Source organism: Saccopteryx leptura, chromosome 13 (assembly GCF_036850995.1).
Source record: "Saccopteryx leptura isolate mSacLep1 chromosome 13, mSacLep1_pri_phased_curated, whole genome shotgun sequence".
Taxonomy (NCBI): Eukaryota; Metazoa; Chordata; class Mammalia; order Chiroptera; family Emballonuridae; genus Saccopteryx; species Saccopteryx leptura.
In genome coordinates this window covers 17830046-17850137 of record NC_089515.1, presented here as the reverse complement: position 1 = coordinate 17850137, position 20092 = coordinate 17830046, and the positions used below count along the sequence as shown (strand labels likewise).

At 52.3% G+C, this 20092-nt stretch overlaps 1 protein-coding gene across 1 annotated transcript; it reads left to right on the top strand.

Moving 5' to 3' along the window:
• The first annotated feature begins 9 nt into the window (after positions 1-9).
• Positions 10-14719, top strand: DUSP5 (dual specificity phosphatase 5). The gene is made up of 4 exons (XM_066354988.1): positions 10-614; positions 6002-6150; positions 9756-9975; positions 13316-14719. The coding sequence occupies exons 1-4, from the start codon at positions 236-238 to the stop codon at positions 13720-13722; spliced, it is 1155 nt and encodes a 384-aa protein (XP_066211085.1). The 5' UTR covers positions 10-235; the 3' UTR covers positions 13723-14719.
• Positions 14720-20092: the final 5373 nt, after the last annotated feature.

Below are 20092 nucleotides of genomic sequence, written 5' to 3'. Positions count from 1 at the left end.
TCACACTCCACTTAAGACGCGGCGCTGGCAGCGGAATCCCCGACTTCTGAGGCGGCGAGTGGCCGGGCTGGCCGCCGAGCGTGCGGGGCGGGAAAGAAGAGCTGAGCGTCCGCTCCGGCACCGGGCTCGGTAGGCCGGCTGGCCGGCCGCGGCCCCGCGGAGCGCCCTCCTGTGCCCCGCCAGCGGGCACCCTGGCCGTGAGCACCTGCGCGGCGCGGGGCCGCTGGGCGGCGGCATGAAGGTCACGTCGCTCGACGGGCGCCAGCTGCGCAAGATGCTCCGCAAGGAGGCGGCGGCGCGCTGCGTGGTGCTGGACTGCCGGCCCTACCTGGCCTTCGCCGCCTCCTGCGTGCGCGGCTCGCTCAACGTCAACCTCAACTCGGTGGTGCTGCGGCGGGCCCGCGGCGGCGCGGTGTCGGCGCGCTACGTGCTGCCCGACGAGGCGGCGCGCGAGCGGCTGCTGCAGGAGGGCGGCGGCGGCGTGGCGGCCGTGGTCGTGCTGGACCAGGGCAGCCGCCACTGGCAGAAGCTGCGGGAGGAGAGCGCCGCGCGCGTCGTGCTCACCTCGCTGCTCGCCTGCCTGCCCGCCGGCCCGCGGGTCTACTTCCTCAAAGGTGAGCGCGTCGGCGCCGCCGCCCTGCCTCCCCTCCCCCCCTCCGGGACGGCCCCCCGGGACCCGGGAAGGCCCCGCTGGCCGGAGTCGGCGCGCTGGAGCCCGCCTGGGACCCGGGAAGGCCCCGCTGGCCGGAGTCGGCGCGCTGGAGCCCGCCTGGGACCCGGGAAGGCTCCCCTGGCCGGAGTCGGCGCGCTGGAGCCCCCCTGGGACCCGGGAAGGCTCCCCTGGCCGGAGTCGGCGCGCTGGAGCCCCCCTGGGACCCGGGAAGGCCCCGCTGGCCGGAGTCGGCGCGCTGGAGCCACCCTGGGACCCGGGAAGGCTCCCCTGGCCGGAGTTGGCGCGCTGGAGCCCGCCTGGGACCCGGGAAGGCCCCGCTGGCCGGAGTCGGCGCGCTGGAGCCCCCCTGGGACCCGGGAAGGCTCCCCTGGCCGGAGTCGGCGCGCTGGAGCCCCCCTGGGACCCGGGAAGGCCCCGCTGGCCGGAGTTGGCGCGCTGGAGCCCGCCTGGGACCCGGGAAGGCCCCGCTGGCCGGAGTCGGCGCGCTGTAGCCCCCCTGGGACCCGGGAAGGCCCCGCTGGCCGGAGTCGGCGCGCTGGAGCCCCCCTGGGACCCGGGAAGGCCCCGCTGGCCGGAGTCGGCGCGCTGGAGCCCCCCTGGGACCCGGGAAGGCCCCGCTGGCCGGAGTCGGCGCGCTGGAGCCCCCCTGGGACCCGGGAAGGCCCCGCTGGCCGGAGTCGGCGCGCAGGAGCCCGCCTGGGACCCGGGAAGGCCCCGCTGGCCGGAGTCGGCGCGCTGGAGCCCCCCTGGGACCCGGGAAGGCTCCCCTGGCCGGAGTCGGCACGCTGGAGCCCGAGCGCGCCGGGGAGGGTGCTGCCAGTGTTAGCGCTTCCCCATCCCCACCTGCGTTCCTCGAAAGCGCCTGACAGCGTGTCCGCCCCGGTGGGTGCGGTGGTTAGCAGCCGGGGGCGCCGCTCCTTAGCCGGCCGGGGGCTATCGGGCCGTGCTGGGCCCGGGCCCCGGTTCCTGGCGCGGGCTTCGCTGGTTTCACCGGGGCCCGGGCTCCGAGCCTTCCCGATAGACGTATCTGGCAGGATCGGCAGGTCACGACTTCCCCAGGAGCGTGGCGCCGCGGTGTCCCCCTTCCTCCCGCCCGGACAATTAACATACTTTAGGCAGTGTCTTCGCCGACCCCCTCTTGCCTTTTTGACCCCGGCGAGCCCCTCCCCTGCCTTTCCATTTCGTTTTATTGCTCTTTATTGTTTTCCTGCGGCCTCCCCTTCCCCCTCCCAGGCCTTTCTCTAGTTCAATTTGGAGCTAACAGCTTTCCCACCCTTTTCACCTCCTCCCTCCCTCGCCCCGGGATAATCCTAGGTCCGGAGCCACGCTGGGTGGCTGGTGAAGCGAGCCGCAGGGTGGTGGTGGAAGGGGTTGTGTCGCTTTTGGTTTGAGACCCCAGAAGCTGTGCCACCCGTCTGCCCGTTACACCTGCTGGGGAGATGACTTTGACTTCCGGTGGTGGGTGGGTGATTGATTCTAAAAGCCAAGAACATCGATCTCTGGGTATTTCCTATGACTGCCCCCTCTGCTTCATATTTGAGTACTTTGTAACCTCAAATGTGTGGAAGACCTATTCCGAAGTGCAGAATTGAGGGTTCAGACCAGGCGACGCCCCAAAGCTCTGCCAAACCTGATGCCAAGATCTTGAGCTGTAACAGTGATGTGGTTCAGAACTCGGGTGTGCAGTGAGCTGAGAGTGGGGGCCCTGTTTTAAAACCTTGCGGCTAGGGGAATTTCACACACCTCCAGGCCAGGACATTCCTTAGGCACCAGGACAGCTTCCACTCTATTAGCACCTCTAGCAGGGTGTCCCCTGCTGGTTCCTGTTAGGGCGATGACAAAGGCAGATAGGTGATGGTACTCCTTCCTCTGCAGCCAGCTTCAGCCCCAGGCTATGGAGGGATGCCTTCCAACCTTGTGAAGCTTTCACACATGGCCCCTGATTTCTCTTCCTGATGTGGTTTTTGTCTCCTTTTTAGCAATGAGTACAGGAAAAGCTTCCACCTCCACAATAGCATGAAGGGTATGTTCCAGGAAATCCCTCCTGGTCCTACCTCTGCTCCCCACCCCTCTCTAGGGGGGCCTTGCTGACAGTTTAGAGGTTATTGCCATAGGAAGTAGGCGGCTCTGTAGACTTACAGCTCAGGAAAATTCATGTTTAATATTTTTTAAGGAAAGTAATAATACATAGGTAAAAATTTGAACACTACAAAGGTTGTGTGATGCAAAATGAGTCTTCTGCACACCCTTAGAACCAAGTTCCACTCCACAGAGATGGCCACCAGTTATTTATTGTTAATCTTTAAAGTGAGTTTTCCGTATCTTTTAAAAATGTAATAATTTTTAAAAATTAATAATTTTATAAATTTCCTGCCCTTGTCTATATCACCCAACTAGATGTTGGGAGATTTGTTCCTATCAGAGCATACAAGTCTGGTTTACTTATTTAACCAGTCCCTTGGCGATAGTCAGTGGGTTGCTGCCAACGTCACTCTCTGAGACAGAGTGGTACAGTGTATTTTTATCCAGATGCTTTTGTGTGTGCACTATCTTTCAGAATATTTGGAGGCTTGCCAGGTCAAAAGTTATCTATATTTTAAATTTCAGTAACAATTGCTTATTACTTACTTCCCCTTATAACACTGCTAAACTTCAAGTTGTTGCTAAAGAAAATTTTTATTTCCTTATCTAATTTAGGTTCACATATGAGTTCAGTTTAATCTAGTGGCATCCCAGATCTTGGGGATACAGTGCCTTTTAATCTCCCTTAATCTCCCCCCTCCCAAAACACCCCACACATGCAGTCATGCTCCCCTGTAGTGCGATGGTGATCGAACACAGAATCGCTCTGAAGAGGGATGAGGCAGCCAAAAGAATTGCCAACGCTCTCAAGTGAGGCACCAGAGAGGAATGTTCTGTCTCTCCACGCCTCTGATGGGAGTGGGTGAAAGACAGAGACCATCTAATCTGGAGGACTCCTCCTGACCCAGGTTTAAAGAGGCAGGGCTCTGTTTATCTGCGCTTCAGCAGCACTGAGACGCATTGTCTGCCTGTCTCCCTTTGTCAACAGGCAGTCAGGAGCCAGCATACACCTACCCGCACCTCCTTTCTGGACTCCTGGCAGCCAGCTCCTAAATGCTCTATTTAAAGCCAAGAGATGGGGTGGCCTGAGGGCTTCTTTCCCAAGCTTCTTCCTGCTGTTTGGAAGTGCTGACCCACTCTTACTCCAAATTCCCATCCCATATTACTGTTTATTCCCTGGAACCAGAATGTTGAGGCACAGTCACAGGAAGTGATTTACTAACTTCCACTTCCAAAGAAGCCCTGTATCAGAGAAGCTCTGTATCTGTATGTCTGGCTTCTCTCTGCCTCCTAGGAGAGCAGGGGGCCAGGCACGGTGGTTGGGGGCAGGGGTACACTAAGCCACAAATACTTGCCTTTGCCTTCCCTCTCTGGCACGGCTCCTGTCCTGGTAACCGGGAACTTGGTCACTACAGAGGACCAGAAGGTCATCTGGAAGGCCTGATGGATTATTTGTTGAAGTGACTACAGGGGAGATTTGGGTGTACTAAATGGGGGCAGGGGGCAGTTCCAGCAAGCTGAGAGGAAGCGGTAATGGCGAGATGACTCATTCGAGGAATTGGTGGCTTCTGGGAGGGAGCTGGAGACTGCCATGCAATCCATTAACCACTTGTTTACTGCAGGGGCTTTGAAAGGTCACCATGTGCTCTGCTGTGGGACTCACAACACCAAAAGGCAAAGAAAAGGGGGGGAGGGTTGGAAAATACATGGCCTCAGAATGTGTCTTTTCAATGGATGGTTTGACCCCCAAGTGAATTCTCTGGGCCAGAAAAAGACAGAAGCGGTTTTCTGGACACTGTGAATGGCCTCAGGTTCCTTTGGATTGGCAGCAAAGGGTTTCCCAGGCAAGGCTGGCCAGGTCAGCCACCAGCCCTCGCCGCATTCTGAGCCTTCGGAGGCCAGCTTTTCACTTGGTTCTTCCCCACTGAGTGTACGGCCTGAAAAGGCGTTCCTGTCTATGTACGGATGCGCTCATATTTCTGTGACTTACCAGATAGTACATTTTCACTTTAAGGGATCCATTTGGAGAAGTTTCAGTGTGCTATTAAGAATGTTTACAGAATCGCACCTGTTAGTATAGTAGTTGACTTATCAGTTGGAGGGCATGTGGGGGACAGAAAGTTCAGGAGGGCCCTGGCCTGTTGGCTCAGTGGTAGAGCGTCGGCCTGGCGTGCGGAAGTCCTGAGTTCGATTCCCGGCCAGGGCACACAGGAGAAACGCCCATCTGCTTCTCCACCCCTCCCCCTCTCCTTCCTCTTTGTCTCTCTCTTCCCCTCCCGCAGCCAAGGCTCCATTGGAGCAAAGATGGCCCGGGCGCTGAGGATGGCTCTGTGGCCTCTGCCTCAGGTGCTAGGGTGGCTCTGGTGGCAACAGAGCAACGCCCCAGAGGGGCAGAGCATCGCCCCCTAGTGGGCATGTCGGGTGGATCCCGGTTGGGCGCATGCGGGAGTCTGTCAGACTGCCACCCCATTTCCAGCTTCAGAAAAATACAAAAGAAAAGAAAAAAGCAAGAAAGTTCAGGAGGGAAGGGTAATAAGGAAATAAAGAGGGAGGGTAGGTGTTAAATCAAGGGGACAGTTTTTACTTAGGAGGTTGAGATTTAAGTTCAGAAGGTCCCATTCCTCCAGTTTGGTTTGGAAGGTAATAATCTAGATTGATTACTCTAAATTGGACCTATGGAGAGAATTGTCAGCAGTGTTCTTAGCACCTTGGGAGTGAGAAAGGGCAGGGCTGTTTTATTGCCCTGAGTTTAAATCTCATATTAGCCCCCATCTCCTTATGAAAGGAGGGGTTTCCTCTGTAATCTAGTTTAGAGCTGATGGGCTACGGATGAAACCAACCAGTTTAGGAATTTCTTTCTTCTAGAAAATTAATGAAACTGCACAATCACACCTACATAAATAAGAGAGAAAATAGCTTTTGTTTTTTGGAGGGATCTGGTTAATATTTGCCAGATGTCAGATATATTTCCTTTCAAGGTTTAAGCTGCTTCTGATAGACAGAAAAAGTTAATCATTGCCTCTCTGACCTATAGCTTTTTAGAATTGTGTTGTGTGAGTGTGTGTAGCAAATTTATTTTCTATAAAACTATTGGTTTGGGTTGGCTTTTTTTTTTATATGACCAAAATCTATATTAACCTAGTATTTTTGACACTTCCACACTCAGGGTATTGATTAATTGTGGAAAAATTTCTGGCAGCCTGAGAAATCAATGCTTACGTCTGTCTGACTTGTTTTTTCTTGTAGGAGGATATGAGACTTTCTACTCGGAATATCCTGAGTGTTGCGTGGACGTAGAACCCGTTTCACAAGAGAAGACGGAGACCGAGAGAGCCCTCATCAGCCAGTGTGGGAGACCAGTGCTCAGCATCAGCTACAGGCCAGCCTACGACCAGGTATGTGGTGTGAGTGCTCTGTGGCTCCCGGCCCTGTCCCTCCCTCGGCACCCTGACTTCCTCTCCCTGCTCAGCGGCCATGGCGGCTTCTCTTGTGGCTCAGGGTTTTGGCGGAGCCCTCTAGCTTTAGAGAGCCTCTGTGGCGTGCCAACTTGAGTTTCCATCCAAGAGTACATGGCTTCCTTCCAGCAAACAAGCTGACAAGAGCAAACGAGCCACAGGATGCTTGACAGCTTCTGGAGAAAAGAGGAAGTGAACAATGTATTATTCTTAGCTGGCCTGGGAGGTGCAGAGAAGCTTCGAAATCTCGGTTTAGGTTTCCCTGAAGATGTTTCAGAGCTGACTTTCAGGCTTCCTGTGTTGATCTTTGTAATTGCTCATGCTTTACAGTTTCTGCACGCCAACCCAGTACCTGTCAAGGTGTGTCTTCTTGGTATTTTTAACTGAAATGAGGTGTGAGGGAGGGGTGCGGAGGGGGAGGTAGAAGAAGGGTTGTGGAGAAACGACAACCCTAGTCTAAGCAGGCTTGTCTAAGGGTTTCTGATGCTTCCAATTCCCTAAATTCTGGAACCAGAGGAGATAAAGAGATACCAGGGGATTATAGATTTCTACAAACGTATTGTTTGTTTGTTTTCCTTTCCTTCAAAAATTTTATTTGGTGACAACTCAGTAAAGGAAGCATGAAGTAGAAGGGAGGAGGGTGAGGAACAGGCAGGCACCCACATCTGGCAGGAACCAGGGATCAAAACCCACCTTCCTGTTTTACAGAAGGGAAGAGCTGTTTCATGGCCACCAAGGTGATGAGTTTGCCAAGAATCCTGTGGCAGGGGTCGTGGCAGCACTAGACCCAGAATCCTTGGCTCGTGACCCCCCTTTCTGCTTTTCAGGACCTTGTTCTGCTTTCCACACACCTTCTTTTGGAAAGGGGCCTTTCTCTTCTAGGCACCTGATGTGGTGGGAGGAGCTATTCTAATTTTCCCCCCAAGTAAGATTGTACCCAGAATCATAAGAAGGCAGATTTCTTTATGCTGCCTAAAATGCCGGCTGCGCACCATGAGTGGAGCGGAGCTCTGGCCGGGGGGTGAATTCCGAGTCAAGCCAGGTGACCTTTCTTTGAATGGGATTGTTGGTCAGGAAGCCTGTTAGTTTGGCAACATGCCAGCGTTTTTATTTTGTTTGTTTTCCTTTATGAAAGATACACTCTGTGATGAACCCTCAACTGACAAGATGTGGGTCATCCAGCTTTGTTGATTTCTATTTTTGTTTGTTGTTTGGGTTATATCCCCCCCCCCCCCCCCCCCCCCGTGTTTCTCCAAAAATGAAAGAGAAACAAGAATCGGCAGGATGTTGTAAAAGTGCTGCGAACCTTTGGCACAGCGAGGACCAGGGTGGCCCACCTGTGTCTCCAGGGTGCATCTAGGGTACCCCTTAGTGCTACTTCTAAGAAGCAGGGTGAGGTCGTGTTAACCTTTGGGATTTCTGAAGGCCCTTGGCTTCTGCCTCTTGCGTGTAAGCAGAAGGTTCAGAAAGGGAAAGACCCATGGTTTCAAGGGGTGTGTGGGGCTCAGCTCCAGAAGAAACTGGACAGGATCCTGGGCCTGGTCTGTCCGCGTTTTCCAGGCGCTGAGGTGAGAGTGAGCTCTCCATAGGTCCATCTAACTGAAGTGTTAGCCTAGAGGCCAGCCACAGTAAGCCCTAAGAAAAATAGTGGTTGTTACTGTTACTGCCTTTCACAAAATCCTACAGTAGAGTGATTTTCAACCTTTTTTATCTCATGGCATGTAGAAACTAATTACTAAAGTTATGCTGCACACCAAAAAAAAAAAGTTTTTTGCCAATCTGACAAAAAAACCCCACCCAGGTATACTTTTGATTGATTTACTAAAGATAATAATAGTAATTACCTACCCTTTTTGTCTCAGGATGACTTTTTAAAAAATCAGGTACCCATACTAGTATTTAAGGATTTCTGGTTCCAAGAATTAACCAGTCAGGTGCAACCTTGTTATGTGATGTGGCCAATAGGATGTAATTCTATTATGCGACCTATCTATTTACAGTTCAAGACAGGGCATTCACACCAGAGGGCTGTTGTTTGTTGCCTGTTGTCATTTTTTATCTGACAGTCTTGGGAAAAGAGGTCGGTGCCCCTGACTAAATGGTCAGGTACTGCGTGTTTTAGAAATTCTGGGGCACACTGGTAGGAAAGGGCTGCTCTTTAACTTTCTTCCAAGTGACCAAACTGGTCTTTGCGTAAACATCTGACTTCTCAGGAAAGAAAAGGCAAACAACACCTGTGAGGAAAGTGAGAATGGCCTGCTGCTCGCCCTTGTCCCATGCCCCTTTTCCTATTTTAGGTCTGGTCAGTTTCCATTCTACTCTTACTCCAGGACAGGAAGTGGAAACACAGGAAGCGGATGGATGATAGGAAAAGGCTCCCAAAGACCAGCCACTATCCTTCTAGCCCATTGTGTTCCTCTGAATCCCTAGGGGCTCCCATTGTTCCAACTATCACTGGCTTTTCTGTCTTTCTTCGTTTGTTAATGTTGAGTGTGTTTATCTATGCGCCCAGGAAGCCAGCCCCTAAACTGAACTATCCAGCGTGGAGCCTTGGCCTTCCCAGCTGTGGGTGGGTGGAGGAATGGATCCTAGAGCCCTTGTGGGGGGCAGTGGAACCCAGGGACCAGAGGTGGGGTGCCCCTGAGCCCACAGCTCCAGCAGCAGCAGAGGGAGAGCCAGGAGTTGGGGTCCTGGAAATGTTAAGACAGCCACAATCAAACCAGCTGGCAGATCTTTCTGGCTTTGCCTCAGGGTGGGTGGTCGCTGGTTTCAAGGGGGATCCTCCGGAACTCAAAACTTGGTGTGTAGGTGGTCTCCCAAAAGGGAGAGGATGTGAGCATCTCACCAAAACCTTCCACCCCACGGGAAGATGATGGGGTGGGGAAGCCCCTCTGCACCTGGCCTAACTGCTTTTTTTTTTTTGTCTGAGGATTCTTAGTACATAGTGGCTGTTTTCACTTCTAAGAAGCATACTTTTTAGAAGGCGAGGGACCCCGTTTTACTGTCTCTGAAACCTGATGCCTCTTAGGATCAACAGTGTCCTGGGTTTGATGAAATACGCTATATAAAAACACATCAGGACTAGGGGGGGGGGGGCTCATCTTGTTGACCCCTCAGCATTTTATCTGCAAGGAAACTGGGACAGCCCTCGAGTTGAAGAGCGTGCCCTGGTGCTCTCGGGTCAGCTAGGACTTGAACACGGGCATCTCCATTCCCCTCGCACTGCACTGCTCATCCTCGTCAGTACAGGCAGGCTGCTGGCATCGCCTGCCTCCTTGATACGTGTAAGAAAATGGAAATCGTTGCCATGTGGGCTTTGCCGTCCCTGAGTCACCAGCAGTCATGTGGGGTAGAGAGTCTGCCAGGATGGAGGCTTCTTCACCTAGACTCCTGCTTGAGCGGCCTTGTCTCTGAACTCTTTCTACCTGGAAACCAGGAAGGGAACCTCCCACCTGAAAACAAATAGGTCAGGGTTGTTTTGTTTCCTCTCCCAAGTGAGCAGGCTAATCCAATCTTTCCTGCTTGTCCTTTGCCCCTGCTTCCAGGGCGGCCCAGTTGAAATCCTTCCGTTCCTCTACCTTGGAAGTGCCTACCATGCATCCAAGTGCGAGTTCCTCGCCAACCTGCGCATCACGGCCCTGCTGAACGTCTCGCGGCGGACCTCCGAGGCTGGCTCAGGCCACCTACACTACAAATGGATCCCCGTGGAAGACAGCCACACGGCTGACATTAGCTCCCACTTTCAAGAAGCAATAGACTTCATTGGTAGGTTCAGCCATTTCCCCGCAGCTGTTCTGGGCGCCTCATAGGGACACAGGTCCTTGGATTTGGATGGACTGACGGCGGCTACCTTTGCAGAGGAGGAAAGTGTATTCTGTGTGCGGCCGCCAAGAGTTGGAGCCAAGAGCGGATGCAACCACCCAAAAGGCAGAGGGGAAGATTTAAGTTGCTATTAATGGGAGCTTTAATTTGCAAGATAAATTAATACAATTTTATGGCAATAGGCACTGCCGCTCCGGTTTTGGTTTCTGGCTGGGCAGGAAGCACGGCGCGTCTGTGCGAAATCTCCGCGCAAGGGAAGCAGGGGAGAGAAAGAATCATCCTAACCGTACTTGTACGTAGGTTGGGATATTTTTAAAAGCAAACAGAAGGATTGAGAGAGCACTACTTATGCACTAAGCCCCAAGGGCCCTGGCAGTTTGCCACAGTTTTTAGCACACCGCTTAGGAGGCAATTTGTTTGGCATTTCCAGCTAATTTTGGACTAAAGAATAGCACTTGACTCAGGCTCCAAGCTTTGTGCACAGGGAAGTTGGCATCTTTTGCATCCTTTCTGTATTCTGTGAGTCAGTTACCGTGTGCTCTGCTGTGCAGGGCTGGTCGGTAACCTCCGGTCCCTTGGCCTGTTCTCTTGGGCATTGGCTTTCCAGTTCCGCATGTAGCTCGAGTGTCCTCCCATTTGACATCTCTTTCCCCCATTTCTCCCCTGGAGGCTGGACTGACCTTTTCTCTGTCTCAAATTTGCAAGCACCTCTCCCCAACCTTGTGGTGTTGCCTTGCTTTCCAGAGTCCTTTCCCTTGAACATGCATAGTTGTTGCAGCTGAGTTGTGATTTTCCTGTGTCTTGTTCCGAAGGATCTTGGAAAGGAAAATGTAGGTGTTGGGCACAGCAGTAGTTACTTAGTGCAGGTAGCGATTAAAAGGCCCCCTGTGAGCCACATGGTGGCCATCAGTGCCCGTCACAGGTGTTTTCTGCTCCACGGGGAGCTATAGAGAAAGTTACCAGAGGCAAAAGGCCCAGCCTGTCCTTGTCCTCTGAGCCTCGTGGCAGAGACGGTTCCTTTGGAATCTCAGGAAGGCAGCTAAAGGATGTGCTCGGGTGGGAAAGCCGTGCCCTTCTCAACCTGCTAGCTGCTCAGTGAGGTTGTGAAACCCACCCCATCCATTTCTCAGGAGGCTCCCTCCCCATCCTGTGTGTGTATTGTGCCCGTTTGTGTACACAACCCCACACACCCACAGCGTTTGGAAAGCACGGGATGCTCCCCCCCCCCCCCGTCTTCTTGCCCTGCTGATGGAAGGGGGGACTGAGGCTCAGCCGTGCCCTGACCCTTTTCAAGGGGAAGGCCAGCCCCGAAGGGTAGAGTGGCATTCAGAAGCAATGCGCTCTAGACCTTTTGCTTTTTTGGATGTGGCATTGAGCCAATTAAAAGTTAGACTGCAAGGAGGCCAACAGAGAATCAAAGAAAAATGAGTCATGACCCTATAGTCCTGGGGACTTGGGGTCCCCTTTGAACTCCTGTATAGGGCCTTTTTCTCTTTTGAGTCAGAGACGGAATCCGAGGCACCTCTGATGAGCTACAGTGGGGTGTTCTCAGATGCGGAAACTCCCTGACTCCTCAGAAACTCGATCTTTTAGCTCTTGTAGATTCATTCTTGCAAACTCCTCGAGCTTGAGGGAGGTGGGGGGGAGAGAGGGCTGACTTAAATGTTTTGGCCTAGCCAGCTAGCTCAGTCAGAGCATTGACCCAAAACACCAAAGTTGCAGGTTCAATTCCTGGTCAGGGCACATACGGAAAGCAACCAGTGAAGGCACAGCTAAGTGGAACAACAAATGAATACTTTTTTCTTCCTCTCTCCTTCTGCCCCTCCTCTTTTACCCTTCTCCATTTCCCCTTCCCCCCCTTCTCCTTCTCCTCCCATTCCCTCCCTCCTCCATCTTTCCCCCTCTTTCTGTCTCTAAAAAAGAAATCACTAAAACCTTAAATGTTTTTGCATACCACGGGTTTACCTAGTGTCACATCTAACGTCCTATAATGTAATTGTATCTTTAGTAGGAGGAGAGGGGCTTGGAAAGACCTTTTGGTGGTTTTTATTTTTATTTGAGGTATACATATGTTTAACCTTTTACCTCTTCCCATTTTTAAACAGCTGTAGCTCTTTTGGGGGCATGAGGATAACAGATAAGGAGGGTGCCCTCACCCTCCCTTTTGTCACATTGGGCTAAAGAATGCTAACTGATGGGGTCGCTTTATAGCCGTGACTCCCATTGTTGTGCAAGGTGGAGTTTGTGAAAGCCATTTATATCTTCCGCCTAGTGAGCGTCATTTAGCCTGGGCTGTAATTAGTGGCTGTGCACTGTATGTTGTATGTTTGGGAACCCTGGGAGCTAAGCCAAGCATCCTTCCCTGGCACAGCCAGACGGGGTGCCTGGGGAGGTCAGAAGGCATCTACCAAGATGGCGACGAGGTCATCACCATTACACTCAGACCCCAAAAGGCATGAATTGCTTTTCTAAGTCCGTCTTTGAGCCTGGGACCCTCTTAGGAAAGTGGGCATACCCAATGAAAATTTACATGCAATTTCAAGGCTTTTCCAATGCCCTCTTGAAAATCATCCATATTAAAAAAGCATCTTCGGCCCTGGCCGGTTGGCTCAGCGGTAGAGCGTCGGCCTGGCGTGCGGGGGACCCGGGTTCGATTCCCGGCCAGGGCACATAGGAGAAGCGCCCATTTGTTTCTCCACCCCCCCCCCCTCCTTCCTCTCTGTCTCTCTCTTCCCCTCCCACAGCCAAGGCTCCATTGGAGCAAAGATGGCCCGGGCGCTGGGGATGGCTCCTTGGCCTCTGCCCCAGGCGCTAGAGTGGCTCTGGTCGCAGCAGAGCGACGCCCTGGAGGGGCAGAGCATCGCCCCCTGGTGGGCAGAGCGTCGCCCCTGGTGGGCGTGCCGGGTGGATCCCAGTAGGGCGCATGCGGGAGTCTGTTTGACTGTCTCTACCGGTTTCCAGCTTCAGAAAAATACAAAAAAAAAAAAAAAAGCATCTTCAGGAAGGGATTGCTCCAGGTCTAGAACCTTCAGTGGTAGAATCTGCGCAGCCATCCTGGAGCTCTGGGAAGTAGCTCTAAGAATTAGAAAGGTCCTATGTGGGGAGGCATTGGTGGGACCCCAAAGCTCTGTCCTCATCACTGGGGGGTTGAAGATTGTTGTAGCATGATGACTCTTGAGCAGACGTGACAGTATGATAACTAGATCACTTCTGTATTTAGTGCTTGTGTTTGCCATTGCCTTTGGATTCTAATCCCAACTCCCCCATCTTTTCTTCCTTCCAGACTGTGTCAGGGAAAAGGGAGGCAAGGTCCTGGTCCACTGTGAGGCTGGGATCTCCCGCTCCCCCACCATCTGCATGGCTTACCTCATGAAGACCAGGCAGTTTCGCCTGAAGGACGCCTTCGAGTACATCAAGCAGAGGCGGGGTGTGGTCTCACCCAACTTTGGTTTTATGGGCCAGCTCCTGCAATATGAGTCTGAGATCCTGCCTTCCACGCCCACCCCCCAGGCTCCCTCCTGCCAAGGGGAGGCAGCCAGCTCTTCGTTCCTAGCCCATTTGCAGACACTGAGCCCTGACGTGCAGGGTTCCTACTGCACGTTCCCTACCTCGGTGCTGGCGCCAGTGCCCACCCACTCGCCGGTCTCAGAGCTCAGCAGGAACCCCATGGCCACAGCCACATCCTGCTAGACCTGGATGGGGGAACCTGCCCAGCCCCAAGAACAACTGTGATCCTGTTTTTTAAACTTGTGGACATTTCATACCCGTGCAATACTGAAGACCCCTCGCTCTCTCCCGCTGCCCCCGTGGGATAGATTAGCGAGGGGTCGCCAGGTTTGCAAATGAACTTCAGACTGACCTCGGGGATAGGTTCTTGGGACCGAAGGAAGGCCAAGCCATTATGAGAGCACAGCCTGTGCCGACTACTGTACTTCCAGACCCCCTGCCCTCTCAGGACCGCCAGTCCTGGCACCTCCAAGTTCGCCTTTTCATTTTAAGCATAAGGCAATAACCACCTGCAGCCACACGGGAGAGAGCAGTTGCCGGACGGGAGAAAGGGCAGGTACAAAGCCACTTCATTCTGAAGGAAGCACAATTTCCACCGGACTTTTTTTACCTTTGGCAGTCTCCACATCTGTCTCTGTCGCTTCAGGGAATAAGCTGACAATCCAGTCGGGAAAGCAACCCTACAGGGTTCATGAGGACTCATGAAGGAGGCTGATTTGGACCCTCCTACCCTTTTGAGATTCCCTCTTGGGTCCCACGGAGGCAGTTCATTGAAGTAGCGAGTCGTCGGCACGTCGGGGTTTGCCTTGTCACTGTGGGCCATTCCCTGACTTCGGACTTTTGGCATGACTCTTACTCATACTTGAACCTTTCTCGCTGCACCTCTACTCAAAGCAACTCGGGTGTCGTTTTGAAGAGAGTTCTTTTAGACTAAAAACCACCTGTTTGAGGTGGTGGCAGTGGGTGCCAGGAGGAAAAGGTACCTGCTGTCTGGGTCTGTGTCACTGACCTGGTCTTTCCCCAGCTTGCTGTCCTTATCTGTGCTTGTCTGTCTCTTGTGACACTTGTTTTTTCCCCTGCCCCTGGGGGTTGTCTTCAAACTGTTGACTTCTAGGATTTGCTGATTTCACAGTGTGGTACTACTTTGTTTCTGTCTGTAGGTTATTTCTCCAGGGGAAAAGGCAATAATTTCCTAAAAACCCATACGAATGTGAAGAAAAGCAGTATGTTACTGATTGTTGTCATTGTCATTGTTTTTTTTATAGTGTAAAATAAAAATAGTAAAAAGAAAAAAAGCCACTTTTCCGTGTTGGTGATTTGGGGTAAGGGAGGGATGAATACATTTTGGGGGGAAGCAGCCTTGGTGTTCTTTCCGAAGGGACTAGGGCGTTGGTGGTGGGTCGCAGCTGGAGACGCGAGGCTACACATCCGCTCACAAGTGATCTCAACAATGCAGCACGTAATGCTTTCCTGCGCTCACTGCAAGAGCAGTCCTGGGCACGGGCCACACGGCGAGGTGGTCAGCATATCTGCTCGCTCACTTGCAGGAGCAGTCCTGGGGCACAGGCCACACGGCGGGGTGGTCAGCATATCTGCTCGCTCACTGAAAGAGCAGTCCTGGGCACAGGCCACACGGCGAGGTGGTCAGCATATCTGCTCGCTCACTTGCAGGAGCAGTCCTGGGCACAGGCCACACGGCGAGGTGGTCAGCATATCTGCTTGCTCACTTGCAGGAGCAGTCCTGGGCACAGGCCACACGGCGAGGTGGTCAGCATATCTGCTTGCTCACTTGCAGGAGCAGTCCTGGGCACAGGCCACACGGCGAGGTGGTCAGCATATCTGCTCGCTCGGGGCTCTTCAGTCCCATGAGCCCAGGCTACGAATTTGACTTGAACCTCAGATTCTCCATCTGTAAAAGGAGTAAAGTGAGCTAGAGCCCCAAAGTCTCAGCCTCCTCCTCTCAGTACCTGGCACATGACAAAGACTCAGAAAAGGTTGGGAAAATGGCCACAGAATGGAGATGTGAACTAGGTGAAGGTTCGCCTTAAGTGCCTGCCCCCCCCCCACCCCTTTTTACCCTGGGAACTAATCCTTTCAGGTAATTCCCTCAGGAGTTCCTAGGTAAATCCCTCAATGAGTGGGGGTTTAAATCTAAGGCCACGGTGACATGCCTTCTGAGTAATTTCCCCTGTACTGACATCTCCCCACAGCGGGCTGTGCCTCCTCCACTCCAGTCTGACTCTTGGGACCTGTTTCCTAATCAGAAGGAATCAGAAACGCTGGCATTATGCCACCCTGTCAGCTGGTGCCTGACAGGATTCCAACCATACCCTTCAATTCCGGAGGGCCCAGAGCCTGCAGCTTCCACAGCAGGTGGCCTGTCAGTAAATACCAAGATGGCGGCCAAGCCTTGGGGAGCCCAGCGCTTTCTAGACATCTCACCTCAAAGGCTTTGCTTGAGAACTTGCTTTCCTCATGCCTTTCCACAGTTTTCTTGGAAAACCTTCAAATAAGAATGCCACTCAGACTGAGGACATTGCATTTGCTTCAGTCCGTGCCTCTCATCTGCATAGTCCAAGCAGGGCTTCCATGGGAGGAAAGAAAGACGGGGAAGTCCTGGGTCCTAACCCTCACACACCCCAAACTCCAGGATTTTGGAATTAATCTCAAATCTCTCTAGACCAGGGGTCGGGAACCTATGGCTCGCGAGCCAGATGTGGCTCTTGATGGCTGCATCTGGCTCGCAGACAAATCTTTAATAAAAAAAATAACGTTAAAAATATAAAATATGCTCATGTATTACAATCCATTCATTTCCTACCGCTCATGTTCATGGTTGCGGGTGGCTGGAGCCAATCACAGCTGTCCTCCGTGACAACACCAAATTTTTATTGCATAATGCGTAACATACACGGGCCGTTGTATGGCTCTCATGGAATTAAATTTTAAAATATGTGGCATTCATGGCTCTCTCAGCCAAAAAGGTTCCTGACCTCTGCTCTAGACCAGACTTCTCCAGGGCTTGGTCTAGCAGTGAAGCCGAAGGTCCCTCCTCGGTTCATATTTCTGAACCTGTGCTCAACCTCGAGACCTGTCCGGGAAGCCTGCCCATTGTTCGGGCCTGTCCAGGTGCTGCGCGGTGGAGGGGCCTCAGGCGGGGAGAGCCAGGGAGTGGGAAGCTGGGCGCAGGCTGGGTGATGTGCTAAGCTGCATCCCACTTGCTGACATTTGCTTTATTGCATTAAAGTCTTTCTCTGAAGGGTGAGTAAGTCCTCTAAATCAGGCCTGCGAGGATTACTCATAGCCAGTGAGTCAGTGGAGGGCAAGCCAAGTGAAGCCTCGTAGCTGGGGAGGCTCTGGAACCCTCACTCCCTTAACTGGCTCTTTGTTAATTACAGCTCCACTGGGGCCTAGACCAACTTTACGCTGGCTTTCAGTGCTAGGTGGAGAGATAAAGCTGTCGTTTTCCAGTTTCTTCATCCCCAGATCTCCAGCAACTCTCCAGATGTGTCGAGGAGAATAGAGATGTTCCCCCCTATTCTGGTTCCCTCACAGGCCCACCCTAGCTCCTGACCTGGGCCCGGCAGGGGCAAGCAGGGGTGAGCAGCCTCACACCAGTGGGCTGGCGGGGGCCCTGTGTGCCCATGGGTCTCCTTTGCATGAGGCCTGGGGCAACTGCCCCTCAGCTCTCCAAACCTTGAAAGGCTGTGTGTTATCTCTCTGAGTCGTCAGTTTATCTTAGGAACACCATAAAGCTCTGACTCCTCTTTCCTCTCCTTGCTCAGGCTGCTAGGCAGCTCAGAACCAAATTTTTAGCCTACCTCTGGCAATTTTATAGGACATTATACCTTAGGTTATACCTTACACCTCAGTCTTCAACTAAACAACTCCTACAGGTCCTTCACATCTCAACTAAAACTTCATTTCTCCAGGGAAGCCCTCCTAGACACCCAGACTAAGTTAGATGTCCCTGTTCTGTCCCTCATAGCTCCCTGTCTCTAAGCTTAAAAAGTATTCGTCTGTGATTATTATATTAATGTCCATCTTCTCCAGACTGGAAATACCAGGAGAGTAGAGATCACATTGCATTTTAAGAGGAACCCATCGCAAGGTCTCATTTACAGTGGGTGTTCAGTAAGTACCGGTCACGCGAAGGAGTGAATGAATGACAAGCTAGGAATGAAAAGCTGTCCAAGCCAGAAGCTGCTCTCTCTCTCTCTCAGCCCGTGTGCACCAGTCTGCCCGTGAGCATCCTTCATCCCATGCCATTGGCCAATTCCTCCCCCATCCTGGAGGAAACAGGTTTCCTAGATTCAATTACTGCTACCCTATTGGTCAGAGTTCATGTCACCACATCACCTCATTTGGTCACTGGTCATCCTATGAGTGGGTCAGGTGCCCACCGTAGGACCAAAGAGTTTCCTCTAAGTTTAGAGACCTGCCTAGCTCAGAGTTTCTGTGCTGGGGCTGGAGATGGGGCAGTGTCAGCTACAAGGAGCGGAGATCCTTCTATACGTTTGGCTAACTTGCCATGTATAGCGCTCAATTAACACCAGCGGACTATTCAGTTAGAAGGCCCAGAAGACTGACATAGCCTGGGCACAAAAAACTCAACCCTACCCCTCTTGTCCCACCTCCAGTGAGCACCCTAGGGTGATCAATTATGGTACCTAAGTTTAAAATCCTGCTAGTACTGGCCCTGGCCGGTTGGCTCAGCGGTAGAGCATCGGCCTGGCGTGCAGGGGACCCAGGTTCGATTCCCGGCCAGGGCACATAGGAGAAGCGCCCATTTGCTTCTCCACCCCCCCCTCCTTCCTCTCTGTCTCTCTCTTCCCCTCCCGCAGCCAAGGCTCCATTGGAGCAAAGATGGCCCAGGCGCTGGGGATGGCTCCTTGGCCTCTGCCCCAGGCGCTAGAGTGGCTCTGGTTGCGGCAGAGCGACTCCCCAGAGGGGCAGAGCATCGCCCCCTGGTGGGCAAAGTGTTGCCCCTGGTGGGCGTGCCGGGTGGATCCCGGTCGGGCGCATGCAGGAGTCTGTCTGACTGTCTCTCCCCGTTTCCAGCTTCAGAAAAATACAAAAAAAAAAAAAAAAAAAAAAAAAAATCCTGCTAGTACTTATTTATAGTGACAGGTCAGATCCATCCTGTGCACACATGTACAGCATCCACTTAAGAAGCCGTTAGGTAGGAGCTTAAAATAGACCCTAGAAGCATTTGCAGACTTCTTAAAATTTTCTATTTATTTATTTGGGGGTGGGGGAAGGAGGAGAGAGAGAGAAGAGCATCTACTTGTTCCACGTATTTATGCATTCATTGGTTGATTCTTGTATGTGCCCTGGTCAGGGATCAAACCCACAACCTTGGCATGTCAAGACAAGGCTCTATCCAGCCAGGGTGATGTAAACACTTTTGTTCTAGGCTTCTCCAGTCGCCAGGAGAAAATGTGCTGCTCCAGAGACACAAACCTCCCAGGTAGTAAAGGCTCCAGTATATCTCTGTGGTAGGAAGATGAAAAATATATATTATGTCCAGCCTTCAAGGAAAACAACAGTAGACTTAGAATCGGGAAGCGTAGCTGTCAGACCACAAGGAAGCTGACTGCTTAGTGCCTTTAAAAAAACCTTCCAAAAAAAGCACTTACTATAGGCAGGCTGTATGCTGCATGCTTTGCATATGTTCTCTCATTTAAAAGCCACAAAATCCTGCAGGATGAATACTGTTATCCTTGTTTACTGTGAAGTTACATACCCTGCCCAAGGTGGTCCAGCGAGAGCCTGTGAATGTCAAAGCCAAGATACCCAACTTGCACTGGATCCCCAAGGCTGTTCTTTCCCCTACACTGCAGTGTTTCCAGGAAGAGGAAATTCAAGAGCTTCTCGGTTATATGTCTCCAGGTCTATAGACCTTAAATGTGGTTATGAAATCTATCTGTTCTTTTAGAGTGGGGTTTCAAGTGATTTCACTGTAATACAGTGTGTCTGTAAAGTCATGGTGCACTTTTGACCGGTCACAGGAAAGCAACAAAAGATGATAGAAATGTGAAATCTGCACCAAATAAAAGGAAAACTTTCCCAGTTTCATACCTATTCAGTGCAGTTCGATGTGGGCTCACGCACAGATTTTTTAGGGCTCCTTAGGTAGCTATCCCGTAGAGCCTCTACAGACTCGTCACTGACTGATGGCCTACCAGAACGGGGTTTCTCCACCAAACTGCTGGTTTCCTTCAACTGCTTATCCCACTGAGTATTGTCATTCCTATGTGGTGGCGCTTCGTTATAAATGCGCCGATATTCACGTTGCATTTTGGTCACGGATTCGAATTTAGCGAGCCACAGAACACACTGAACTTTCCTCTGTACTGTCCACATCTCAACTGGCATGGCCATGGGCTGCTCCGCTGTATACACGGTGTTATGTCATCATCTGCACATGTGCACATGCTGCCACATCATCCTACAGAAACTGGGAGGGTTTTCCTTTTATTTGGTGCAGATTTCACATTTCTATCATCTTTTGTTGCTTTCCTGTGACCGGTCAAAAGTGCACCATGACTTT

Bases quoted from the DNA above. Each gene is read 5' to 3' on its own strand.
- DUSP5 (XM_066354988.1), top strand. From the start codon at position 236: ATGAAGGTCACGTCGCTCGACGGGCGCCAGCTGCGCAAGATGCTCCGC. The intron at 6,151-9,755 runs GTATGTGGTGTG...CCCTGCTTCCAG, and splicing joins ACAGGCCAGCCTACGACCAG to GGCGGCCCAGTTGAAATCCT. The intron at 9,976-13,315 runs GTAGGTTCAGCC...TCTTCCTTCCAG, and splicing joins AGAAGCAATAGACTTCATTG to ACTGTGTCAGGGAAAAGGGA.